This window comes from Pyrenophora tritici-repentis, chromosome 10 (genome assembly GCF_003171515.1).
Source record: "Pyrenophora tritici-repentis strain M4 chromosome 10, whole genome shotgun sequence".
NCBI lineage: Eukaryota > Fungi > Ascomycota > Dothideomycetes > Pleosporales > Pleosporaceae > Pyrenophora > Pyrenophora tritici-repentis.
Window position 1 is genome coordinate 3,884,680 of NC_089399.1, and position 12,366 is coordinate 3,897,045.

The 12,366-nt window shown below is 50.8% G+C and overlaps 4 protein-coding genes across 4 annotated transcripts; 2 read left to right on the top strand and 2 right to left on the bottom strand.

Moving 5' to 3' along the window:
* Nucleotides 1-1,640: 1,640 nt before the first annotated feature.
* On the top strand, nt 1,641-2,048 carry PtrM4_053270 (uncharacterized protein; the record flags this gene model as incomplete). The annotated part of the gene is made up of 1 exon (XM_066104991.1): nt 1,641-2,048. One exon carries the CDS (start codon nt 1,641-1,643, stop codon nt 2,046-2,048), a length of 408 nt encoding a protein of 135 aa, XP_065959555.1.
* A 1,634-nt stretch (nt 2,049-3,682) lies between these two features.
* On the bottom strand, nt 3,683-4,655 carry PtrM4_053280 (chromo domain-containing protein; the record flags this gene model as incomplete). The annotated part of the gene is made up of 6 exons (XM_001937073.2): nt 3,683-3,781; nt 3,832-4,180; nt 4,230-4,306; nt 4,354-4,393; nt 4,446-4,581; nt 4,649-4,655. The coding sequence occupies 6 exons, from the start codon at nt 4,653-4,655 to the stop codon at nt 3,683-3,685; spliced, it is 708 nt and encodes a 235-aa protein (XP_001937108.1).
* A 566-nt stretch (nt 4,656-5,221) lies between these two features.
* Nucleotides 5,222-7,676, top strand: PtrM4_053290 (GroL, Chaperonin GroEL (HSP60 family); the record flags this gene model as incomplete). The annotated part of the gene is made up of 6 exons (XM_001937072.2): nt 5,222-5,262; nt 5,328-5,421; nt 5,472-6,632; nt 6,682-6,862; nt 7,216-7,304; nt 7,632-7,676. 6 exons carry the CDS (start codon nt 5,222-5,224, stop codon nt 7,674-7,676), a joined length of 1,611 nt encoding a protein of 536 aa, XP_001937107.2.
* A 4,283-nt stretch (nt 7,677-11,959) lies between these two features.
* PtrM4_053300 (uncharacterized protein) lies at nt 11,960-12,133 on the bottom strand (the record flags this gene model as incomplete). The annotated part of the gene is made up of 1 exon (XM_066104992.1): nt 11,960-12,133. The coding sequence occupies one exon, from the start codon at nt 12,131-12,133 to the stop codon at nt 11,960-11,962; it is 174 nt and encodes a 57-aa protein (XP_065959556.1).
* Between the last annotated feature and the right edge of the window lie 233 nt (nt 12,134-12,366).

A 12,366-nucleotide genomic window follows, 5' to 3' on the forward strand; every position in this document is an offset into this window, starting at 1 on the left:
GAACGATTGAATTACTATTAATGGCTTAATCGCATAGCCGCACATGTTCAATCGGTTTGGTTAAGAGATGGAAATATGCTTCGTCAATGGGATCGCTCGGCACATTCCCTCGAACAGGGCCAGCTTGGCAGGTACCCGTCACTAGCACTAGCAAACTCCCGCAGTGCATGCGTCCGCCGACGATCTAAGTCTTCCAGGGTCTACTACAGCATGCACTGTTCAAAGATTTACCTTTGTACTGAAAGTCTGGCTCAAAACACGTGTACCTCCCCGACTTGTCACCGTGTTGGAAAGGAACAGGACGCAAGGGCTCTTTTCGTTCAAGGGATTCAATCTGGAATTTAGCATAAAAACCTGTTTTTTTTCAACTTCAAGGATATATGATAACTCGTAGGAAGGCTATGGAGTTGGAGGTCTGTATGCATTCTTGAGCTCCTGATACAGAGTACATGATCGTAACTTGCATCTCGGATCGGTCGTATACCTCGTACCAGTACACCGTTCAAGAATCAGTTAGTCACAGTTAAAAGAACATACCAAGATCCAGTCGTGTGATGGCTTGCAGATTGGGGGTGTTCTGAAAAGCACGCGACTGGAAATCCACCCCTGCCCCGATGATACAGGATACTGCTTTCACGCACTCTTCACTATTTTACTTTGTTAGAAACACGCTATCCTGGCCAGCTACTCAGGTCAATCGAAGAGCTGGAGTCGTGAAATTCGGCAAAGGTTAGAATACGAAGGCATACTGAATTGTTTGAACTATCACGTCAACTTCGGCATTGCCCGAGCTCTTTCCTATTATATACATATTTCCCTGTATATAGTTGCCGCCATAACCGGCCCGTTGTGTTACTTCAAGACAACCCTGACATTGCCATCGGGTCAGTACCCGCGCATGGAACGTCTAGTGGGATCGGACATGAGCAGTGAACTAGGGCGCGTCTATCTCCGCACTTATATAATCCAGTGGACCCGTGAATCTGCCATGTTCTTTGCCGAAGAAGCCTTTCCACCTGATACGCCTACTGTTACCATCATCCCGTACTCTCTTTTCTATTACTCTGTTATCAATCCATCACACAGCTTGAACAAACCCAAAAAAAAGATAAGTTTACTTACAATCACTTTACTGCGGACTATAGTTTTTTACACCGGACTATCTGCCTACCATGGGGCGTTTATTCAAACACCTCTTCACCACCACTACTTTCCTTACGGCCGTCACTGGCGAAACAAACCATCTCCAACTACGTTCTCTGAAGCCACAGATTCTCGGTTCTGTAGGCAGTGCTCTCGGCAGTACCCTCAACGTGTTGGAGAAACTGTTGGAAATGTTACTACAACTGCTGCTGGGGGAGTTTTGGGGGTCCTCAACGTTACGCTGGCGACTGCGGACGACTTCCTGACACCCGCTCTCCAGTCACTGATTACGGTAAGGCGTCTATTATCCACTTCACTGAATGTTTGTTAATCTCATCTAGGATGCCCCAATCACACTCCTCAATGATCTGCTCGCAGCAGTCTTACATCCACATCCTCTGGATCCGGGCTACCACGGCTGGCAGTACTGGGGCTGTTTCAACTCCACAGCATACACAGCTTCACACACCCCCAAGACCACCGACCCAACACTCAGCATGAGTCCAAAGCTATGTATCGCCCTGTGCGTAGCCGACAGACTCGAAGTCGCTGTCGTAATCAACACCCAATGCTACTGTTCAAACGACACACCCGCCTTCAACTCTGGATCCAACACCTGTAACCTCACCTGCCCCCTAAACACCGGTCTATTCTGTGGCGGCACATCCGCAATCTCAGTCTTCCGACGCGCCATCACTGCACTCCCTGTGCCTCTACCAGCCAGCCCCGAGCCAACAGGCTGGCAATACAGCGGCTGTTTCTACGGCGACGCCTGGTTAGCACTCAGTCCCTACATCACCTTCTACAACAGCACCGTCGGTCTAAACGCCACGTACCAACGGTACCTCGTACACATACGCGGCCCTCTACGGCCGCCGCTGCTACTGCTCCAACAGCGCCGCTAATCTAGGCCTACAAACCAGCATCGGACAATGCGGTCGAGCCTGCGACGTAAACACCACAGAAGCCTGTGGCGGCGAGAGCAACTCTGTCCCTTACCAAACCGCCACCCGCTCTCTCATGATCACACTCTACACCCTTGCACCAGCCCCTGCGAAAACCGTCCCTTAGACACCCGCCACACCTGGTCCGCAGGGCTGGCAGTACTATGGCTGCTACTATGGCGCTGTATACCTCCTCGACGCCATCATGAACGGTCTGCAAGTCTCAACCCTTCTCGACCCCGTGCCGGCTATGAGCGACGACCGCTGCATCAGCTTGTGTCTGGCGGCGAGCATGAATGTAACGCTGGATTTTGCGCTTACGTTAGGCGGTACTTGTTTCTGTAATCAGAAGCAGCCGACGGAGAATCTTTTAGCGGATGATCAGGCGCTGTGTGATACGGCTTGTCCGGGGAGTAATGCGACGCAGAGGCGTGGGGGGGAGTGATGCTGCGAGGCCGCCGACGCTGGGGGGTCGGTTGTTTAGTATTTTTGGGGGGGAGGGGTAAGGTGAGTGGATTTTTTGTTCTTTTGGTGGTTGTGTAGGGGGTGGGCTGTGAGCATGCTTGACTGTGCTTTGTGCTTTGCTTTGCTGCGGCTTTGGTAGGTCATGTTGTTTGGGGGGTGACTCGTACTTTTGAACACTTTTGAACCGGAGAGGTAAGTGAGTGATGACAAAATATCGTAACGAAGGAGTGGGAGTACATCAGGGTCCAAGTGGGCGAGCCGGACGGAGTGGACGGACTGAAGTAATAGCAATTTATGCCGCGGTGCCTTCGTGGAATAACTACCGGAATCGCAAAAAGGACTGGGAGAAGATGGTACGAAGAGACTTGAGTAAGAGGCGTCACATCTAAAACACTGGATTTCGTCCGCGCACTGTAGCGTCTGTATATGCGTAAGTACAGTTCTGCATCTCAAGGATCAACCGCTGAATAATAGCCCAACAGTCATCACCCCTTCTTGCACCCAGGACACCTATCCTAGACACTATGACGTGTGAATTAGTGACATGGCTCATGCTCAGACCAGCACTAATCATAGAGTGGATACAATTCTGAATCCATACATGTGCATCACAAGAAAAATATAAGAATAGGTGGTGTGAAATGGGTGGTAACTGATATACTGTACAAGGCAGAAGAATGTCCAAAGAACCCTTCCAAAACTCCGTTTTATCCAATGCCTAGAGGACCTCCCCCCATTCCTATACAAACAAACTAGCGTATGACACCAGCCCAGTATACGCCATACCGAGGTAAAACAATATGAAGATGTAGATCAAGACGTTCTCGGGGTCATATTCCTCTTCAGATAGGAAAACCATGAGGGACGAAGATGAGTTTGGAAGCTAAGAAAGACGCTATATTTTGGATTCTGGTGGCGAATCCCTTTCTGGGGGTGTAAAAGGTTCCATGGTCGGGGATTTGAGTTCTCTCGGTGAGTTCATTTCTGGAGGTGTAAAAGGTTCCATGATTGGACGTGGTATCATGTCCTCGAGGCGCATTTGCGGGGCAATCTGGACTTGTGGGCGAGGGGTGTTGCTCGGTCCCAGCCTCAGGATCGGTCGCGCATTCTAGTCGTCACCTTGAACAGAATTAGTGGCCTTTCATTATAACGTCGTCGCCTTCATCACCATTTAGTGTTTCGTCGACGTTGTTCGTAAAGACTAGGTGGCTTTCGTAGTATTCCAACATCTGCAGTGCGTTAGCGGGAGTCGGCTATGTGTAATAGAGGGGAAACGAACCTTTTGTGGGCATTTCTGATAAACGTGCTTGAGGGGATGTAGCGTCTTTTGCTGGTTGAGCCATACGATGTAGGCGAATCTGCCAAGTTCACCCGTCTTGGGATCGGCCTTCTCCTCGACCGTGTCAATGTGACTGACGTCGTGCTCCCATGAGCCTGGGGGTGGGGTCCATTGGGGTTCTGCTTTTGCAAGCTTATCTTGCTTTGCCCGCTTGACACTAGTTGTGGAAGTGCCCGAGACTGATTTGGGGCCTGCAATCGATCGTCGTCCCTTCCGTTTTCGACCCTTGGGCTCTGGACGCCCGCCAATCTTTGCGAAGTACTCCTTCAAGACGTCACTCGCACCCTCCCTGTAGTTGTCAGTCGCGGGTCGGGCGGTAGAAGGATACTCGCACGTACATGTTCTCTTCTGTCTCCCAGGTTCTGTCACTGGGGTCGTCATAACCTTCCCATTTTACATCGAATTGGAGGACGCCCTGATGGGTCAGTAATGCGCACGAGGAAGCCGAGTATCTCTACACACCTTTTGGAACCGATGACCGTGGATTGCCTCGACGACATATCTATCCCATAGTCAGCGCGGTGCGACTTGGATGCACGTGGTGATGCGCCTACTCGTCCTCCCCAACTTCACTGTCATCCTCGTCCTCGTCATCTACCGGCTCCGGCCCAGCCTGTGACTGCTTGCCCCTTCCCCTTCCCTTGGCGGGTACGCTTTCGGCATCAGAGGATTCGTGGTCGCTGAGAGCGGCTAGATGTATGTCAGCATTCACAGTGCACGCGCAGGTTGGTGAAGCACATGGGCAGGCGCAACTCACGAGGCATGTTGGAGCAGTCGCTAGTGATGACGGATGCAAATTTAGGGTATTGGTGGCTGCACGGAGCTTTCAGTGGTTCAGATTAATGCGATTGTACGCGCAAACTAGCCGGTAGGCGTCGTGGCAGTCCGGGACAGCGGCCGTAAGAGTAACGCGGAGTATTGGAGCTGGTGACGGAAAGCGCGTTCGCGACTCGCGGCCGTGCACAGGGACGCCAAGACCTTCTGGGGAAATTTCGAGACTGAGATACTCGTTGTTTGGATATACCCCACCACCCCTCACTGCTAAACATACCCGGAATCGCTTTGTACCCGATTCCTGCAGTTTGGATTCTTTGCTGTATCTCTCTTCTGTTTCTGTAGCGAGCAGTTGTTCACCATGGCGATGCGTAAGTTGTGCAGGCTGCATAGCTTGGATCCCTCCCAAACTTTACTAGTAGACACATAACAAATGCTAACTTTGTATGAATAGAGGTCGATCTTTCCAACGGTATGCTTGCGAATATATGATTACTCGGAATTACTTCTGGGGCCTCGAATTCATCCACTAACACTATGCTTTACAGCCCAGGTGATGAAGGATGAGGCGGGCAGGCCATTCATCATTGTCAGAGAGTATGTGGAGCACCAAATCCAAGCTATATAACGGTAGAAGATTTCACGTCTAACACGCGCAATAGTCAGGGCAAGAAGCAGAGGCAACATGGAAACGATGCGGTCAAGTCCCACATCCTGGCGGCCAAGACGGTCGCCAACATTGTCAAGAGCTCTCTGGTAGGCAAAAGTGTACGAACAGCAACATGCATCCGCTCACGAATATATAGGGACCCCGTGGACTGGACAAGATCCTAATCTCGCCCGACGGAGACATTACGGTTACCAACGACGGCGCCACCATTCTCTCCCAGATGGAAATCTCCAACCACGTCGCAAAGCTACTAGTCGAGCTGTCAAAGTCACAAGACGACGAGATTGGTGACGGAACAACGGGTGTTGTAGTACTCGCGGGCGCTCTCCTTGAGCAAGCGGCGGACCTCATCGACAAGGGCATCCACCCCATCAGGATAGCAGACGGCTACGACCAGGCCTGCGAGGTCGCCGTGGCCAGACTCGATGAGATTAGCGACGAGATTCACTTCTCAAAGGAAAACACCGAGGAGCTCTTCAGGGTTGCAAAGACGAGTTTGGGCAGCAAGATCGTCTCCAAGGCGCATGACCAGTTTGCCAACATCGCCGTAGACGCAGTCCTGTCTGTGGCAGACCTGGAGCGCAAAGATGTCGATTTTGAGCTTATCAAGGTCGACGGCAAGGTCGGCGGATCGCTGGAAGATACATTACTCGTCAAGGGTGTCATAATAGACAAGGACTTTTCCCACCCTCAGATGCCATCAGAGGTCAAGGACGCCAAACTCGCCATCCTGACCTGCGCCTTCGAGCCCCCGAAGCCCAAGACCAAGCACAAGCTCGACATTACCACGGTTGAGGAGTTCAAGAAGCTGCAACACTACGAGTCAAACAAGTTCACGGAGATGATTGAGCAGATCAAGAACACGGGCGCCAACGTAGTGATATGTCAGTGGGGTTTCGACGACGAGGCGAACCATCTTCTTCTCACAAACAAGCTGCCCGCTGTACGGTGGGTTGGAGGCCCGGAGATTGAACTCATTGCCATTGCCACCAACGGACGCATTGTACCACGATTCGAGGATCTCAGCGCGGAGAAGCTTGGAAAGGCGGGCATTGTCAGGGAACTGACCTTTGGCACGACAAGAGACAAGATGCTGGTCATCGAAGAGTGTGCCAACACAAGAGCTGTAACCGTCTTCGTCCGCGGCAGTAACAAGATGATCATCGACGAAGCGAAGCGGTCACTACATGACGCTCTCTGTGTCGTTCGGAACCTGGTCCGTGACAGCCGTATTGTATACGGTGGAGGGGCTGCTGAAGTAGCATGCTCGCTTGCAGTTGAGGATGCAGCCGTCAAGGTAACCATCATATTCCCGTCTGACCTTTGTCAGAGCTAACATTACTCAGAGCCCCGGTCTTGAGCAATATGCCATGCGCGCCTTTGCTGACGCCCTGGACTCGGTTCCCATGGCTTTGGCTGAGAACTCCGGTCTCAGCCCCATCGAAACCCTCGCTAACATCAAGTCCCGGCAAGCCAAGGAGAAGAACACAAGGTTAGGTGTCGACTGCATGCAGACGGGAAGCAATGGTAAGTCCACCTTCATAATCAACCCCCAATCCCCCCACGCATGCGTTTCGGCAATGCGCTCGCTTCGTCTCATATCATGTCACTTATTTTCACCGCTATTGCGCATGCTTGCATCATGGAATATCTCCGAGAGATACGAGACCCCCGTGCATATACTTCCCGTGTCCAACGCCTCCGCGGGATGTAGTGCTACCCCCACGCGCCATACTGTTGCGCTGGCATGAACGCAACCACAAGTGGAGATGAGTGCGAGTCATCCGAGACACTTGCTTTGCTGTCACATTTATCTTTTGTCATGGGCCGCATTGGTGGCTGAAATTATCGAATATCGTGCTAACGTGGCGTTTCTGCAGACATGAAGGAGCACTTCGTGATCGACCCCTTGATCTCGAAGCGGCAGCAGCTATTGCTCGCTACACAGCTGTGCCGTATGGTACTCAAGGTATGTATTGTAACGTTTTCTGTTTCGTGACAGGTCGTCGCTTGTTGCGCCACACGCTCTTGGTGTTACTCCCTTTCCCGCCATCCCTTCCGCCTTCTCCTCCATGCGTGCGACGTCGCTTTCCTTACTCCATCCCTTGCTTTTCCGCATTGATTCCATTGCGACGTCGGGGGAGCGGGGAAACGAGGACACAGACGCACGAGTGCTGCATGCAATTTGGCAACCACCTTGTTACACGCGGAGCAGGCTTCCTGTGCTACCCCACGGCCCTCGCCGCTGGGTACATCCCTTGTCAACTGTAACCATGTAACTGACCACAACGCACAGGTCAACAACGTGATCATCGCTGGAAACGACGACCAGGACTTCTAGACGCCACCTACGCCACCACGTCGTTTGCATCACATGGAAAAGATCCGTGCTTGGTAGAGTCAGAGAGACAACAACCAACATGCAACGAGGCGCAGTGTCTTGTTGGAAGGAAAAGCGACATGTTTTGCGGCGGGATACCCTCATATAGCATCGAAGCAAAAAATCAAATTCAAGCATCTTTGATGCCATGACATTTTTTCTTACCTGTGACTGACTGCTTTCCGCGCGTACGCACAACGTAGTACGTGTCTCAAGTATAGTTTTCATCATCGCTTTGGGCAAACATATCTGGGCGTGTAGTTAGCGCATTTCCTTATTCGACCCGCATGCTGGGAATGGACTTGATAAAAACTGTCCTGCATGCAGACGTCCAGTGCCTGGGTGAAGGGCTATACCGCTTGCTCCGTTCAGCGCATGCGGGCGAGCGTAGGTTACAGAGTGTGAGGTCCTGTGACGACGTATAGTAAGATGGCGTGTTTCAACATGGGAGATTGTACGTAAGGTTCGGCAGATTGGAATGGTTGGGTAGGGATGGTTCTAGCGGTTAATAGAGAGAGGGGAGGGGTAGTAGTTTTGTTGGGGATGTCTGTGAGGGGTAACGGGGGGGGATCGGGAGTGGAAGGATATTGGTATTTGGTCTTTTGTTTAAGCATGCATGGTAAGGGGTATAGGTGGTAATATCAGATGATTAGTGCAGGTGTGATGGACACTGTAGACAGATAGCGGGCGGGAAGTTGTTTAGATTGTCTAGGGTGATATGAATGTGTGTCTTGAATGATTATTATGCTGGTCGTGAGTTTATGTTTGGTAAAGAGGTAATAGTGGAGTGATGGGGTGGTTGTGATGATAGTGATAGAATGTGATGTCAGATAAGTGCTGGTGGGGTTAGGAGAGTAATAGTAGGGTATAGTGCATACATATCGTCTTGACTTTCTGGTTCGGTCTTCTTTGTGGGATCATGGTGTGATTAAGGTGAGAACGTGATAAAGGAATTAACTGTAGACTCCGTGATCTTTGATAGAGATATTACAATGGCGTTCGGTAGTTGGACTTGTGAGCATGATTCTTTTGTCCGTGGTATAGGGTGATTATTTATCAGTTATCTCGCTTGCATGACTTGCATGTTGGATTGAAGGGAAATATTTGTATGGATCCTGCGGTTAGAGGAGACTGGTTCTGGGAATAGACGCAGACCTGGGCGAGCGGTCTGCGGTACTAAATCAGAATATTATGATACAGTAAATACCATAATACTAGTATCTCAGAATCCTACAGGAAGCCACACATATCCCTAAATACCTATTATCTAGCGATCTTATACACGCCCACATAGCGTCTCTCCCATACCTCTTTCCCTTCACATCTTTCTTCTACAGTATACTCCCTTACCCTACCTATACCCAAAAACAACCACCCCATTACTCCAAGCGAGCGCTCCTACACAAACGCACACCCCCGCTTCCCCGTTAGTTCCCAAGCGCCCGGGTAGAAACGCCTCTAATTCATGCTATCACTATGCTATGCTATGCTACTTATCTATAGCACACACGCACGCACGCACGCGTGCATACATACGCATACACATACGCCCGGCATCCACGCAATGTACATGTATGTCAGACAGACACGCGGTTATGTGGGGCGGAAGGAACACGAGGGGGGTGTGTGTCCTTGACGGGTATATCCGTGGCTGATACAGTACAGAAAAAGGTTAAATAGTTGGGGGCATATAGGATGTAAGGATGCAAGGGGCAAGATGGGCATAGGAAGGAGTGTGCATGAAGGAAGGATGAATGAGAAGGATTTGGCGGATGGATTGGGCGGATGGATTTTTGGGGCGAGAGAAAGGAATGTGAGGGAGGCTGAGAGGTTGTTTTCGGGATGTGGAGGACGTTTGTTGTGAGAGATGGGTAAGTGAGCATGGGGAAGGAAGGCAAGACAAGGTGAGGTGGTCTGACGTTTGAAACGCGGGAAAGGGCTTTGCGATTGTGGAGTTTGATCGTTTGGATGATGAAGGGAGAAAAAACGATCAAGTCATGAGATCTTCCGTGTGTGATCATTCTTTGGGTTTTTAGTCTCGTCGGAGTTTCCATGTGCTCAGGTTTTTGGGTTACGACGATCTTGTAAGCGATGGAATGAGCAATCGAGATGAGGGTGGAAGCGCAAAGCACAGCATGGCTGCTGCCTGCTTTGAGGCATCATGTCCCCCAATCTGGCGCATCGCGATCGATCTCGCTCGGCACATAGTAGCCTCCAATATCCAAAACATTGTCTCGCGACCTCACACGTCATCGACAACCCACCGAACCCACACACCACACACACCCCCAACTTCAAACTCTTTGTCCCTCTCTTGAAAGAGGAGACAGAAAAAAAGCCCTTTTACCCAGCCAATACCAAACACCCCGGCGTCCTATCCACTCGAAAAAAAAACGCATACATACCCCTTGTTTAGTGATCCTTGCAGGTTAACCACCAACCCAAAAAGGCATAAAAGGTGTAAATTGGTCTACGCGCACAGGTTACGGAGAAGAACAGACTTCCCCCAGCTGCCAGGGCCCCTCCCCAGACCCCAGGTGGTCAGGGTATATTACCGCCGACGATCGCAACATCAGGTGCGGCATCGCCAAACAACCAACAAACGGGTAACAAAGGCCCGTTTTATTTCGTGCAGTTTTGCGTGGGTAGCGTGTGATTAAACTTGGATTATCAAAAAAAGTATAGCCTATACCCCATACAAATAACAGACATGCGGCCGAGAAAGAAAAAAAGTACTTGCCCATGAGATATATTAAATCCCGTCTGATTCGCTTGCTTGCCCTTGGGAGGAGGGGGGCGATTACGAGACCAGACGGACGTGGAGTAAAATGATGCAGGGTCGGTGATGACCTAGGCGGTTTTTGGGGGCGCGCACGCCACAAACGGTCCATGTGGCCCCATATCGGCAAAAGTTGGTCGAGTCGTGTGTATCTGGCCTGTCGCTCGCTCACCACCCCCAAAGCAAGATTGGACTAAGAGATACGGAAGCGAACGAGAACGCCGCCGACAGCATACATACACACGCACCCCCCCCCTCGGCGGTATTGTGGTCATTTTGCTTTGCTCGTGAGCGCAGAAAAGAAGGAAAAGGGCTTTCGGCAATTGATCAAGTTTTATTTTTATTTTTTGGGCGTGGGACAGGAGAAGGAAAAAACGGCCTCAGAGGTGAGACATTTGGAAACGTGGCACAAGGCATATGGGAAGTCGTGATTGTTCTCGTGACACCTTTGTCTGTGCTGCGCCCAGGAGGGGGCCATGTCGCTCGGCAGTCGGTGGCGAAGAGAAAGTTAAAAGTAAAGTAAGAATCTGGGGCTGGGGTTCGTATGCGGAGAGGGTAAGGATGAAGTGATTGAGCGTCGTGATTGGTAATAGCGCTGTATGATGATGATGACGATGAGCGTTTGATGATGAAGGATGACTCGACATGGAGCCCGCAATGTCGCACATGGCAAGAAGCTGTAAAACCCGTGGACGTCAGCTGGACGGAACCCACGCCAATCTTCGCAAGTAAGCATTGAGCAATATGGAGTGATGGAGACGCGAGGTGGGGCGATTTAGGATGTGTCGTTCCGTTCCTTCCTTCCCTCACCGATTCGGCTCGCCGTCTGATGTCAGCATTGAGATCTAGGATGAGCCTTGCCATCGCACATCTGCATGCAATGTCACAGAAAAGCAACAAGTGCGTGTGATGAAATTGGATTCGATGTGGCCAGCTGAATGGGAAAATAGGGGATCCGCAAGCACCGGTGAATGCAAGCATGCAGGCCACGCGACAATGCAATAGGCCTGGGGTAAGGGTAGTTGCGGGAGCGGCTACGGAGACCTACGTGCGGAACTCTGGCTTCTTCTGGAAGGTACCTTTGCTGAGTAGAGGCGCGCCGATGCGGTGACCTGACATACAAACTGTCTTTCTTTCTTATCAAGTCTGCATTACTAGTACTGTTGGCTTCTGGAACATGGACTGTTCTTTTCCCTCCTAATCGGGGTCATGTCCGGCTAGGTTGGGTTGGGGTTGATTAAGCTTGAATGTGCTACAGCAGCTGGAGTGCGTGATCGTGATGGCGGCTCGGTGCGACGATATCAATATGGAGTAGTAGGGACGATGAACGCCGAATACTTCGCTTGCGTCTAAGTTGGTTCGTTGAGAAGCGGCTGGAATTCCGCAAATTGCGCAAGGCTTGATAGGTTGATTGCTCTGCGATTTATCCAAGAACCATGACAACACCATGGTACAGAAGTATGTGTTACTCGGGCCGGTCTGAATCATTGTACCTGTCCTGCCGAGCTTCTTCGTCAAACTCGGGCCGTGTGATTGAGTGGTCGGTGTACATGAAGCGTGTGATGAGTTCGTCGGGCGTACTCCGTGGGGTGTGCTGAGCTGATACGGCAGTTGTCCTCTTCTTGTCGAGGTCATTCATGTATTACATTTCATGCCTGTAAGAGCTAGTTATTCAAAGATAGATTTGGTTATGGTAGTATCGTGGATCCGGTAAGAAGTGTGCTAAATTTCAAGCAATGGGACACAAAGTATGCTCCACGCGCTGCTGTCTGGCGGTGAAGAAGCATACGAGACTACCGACACGACGTTGCAGTACTCTAGATAACAACCGTGGTCCGTAACACCATATGGTGAGACTCAAGGGTCAAAATT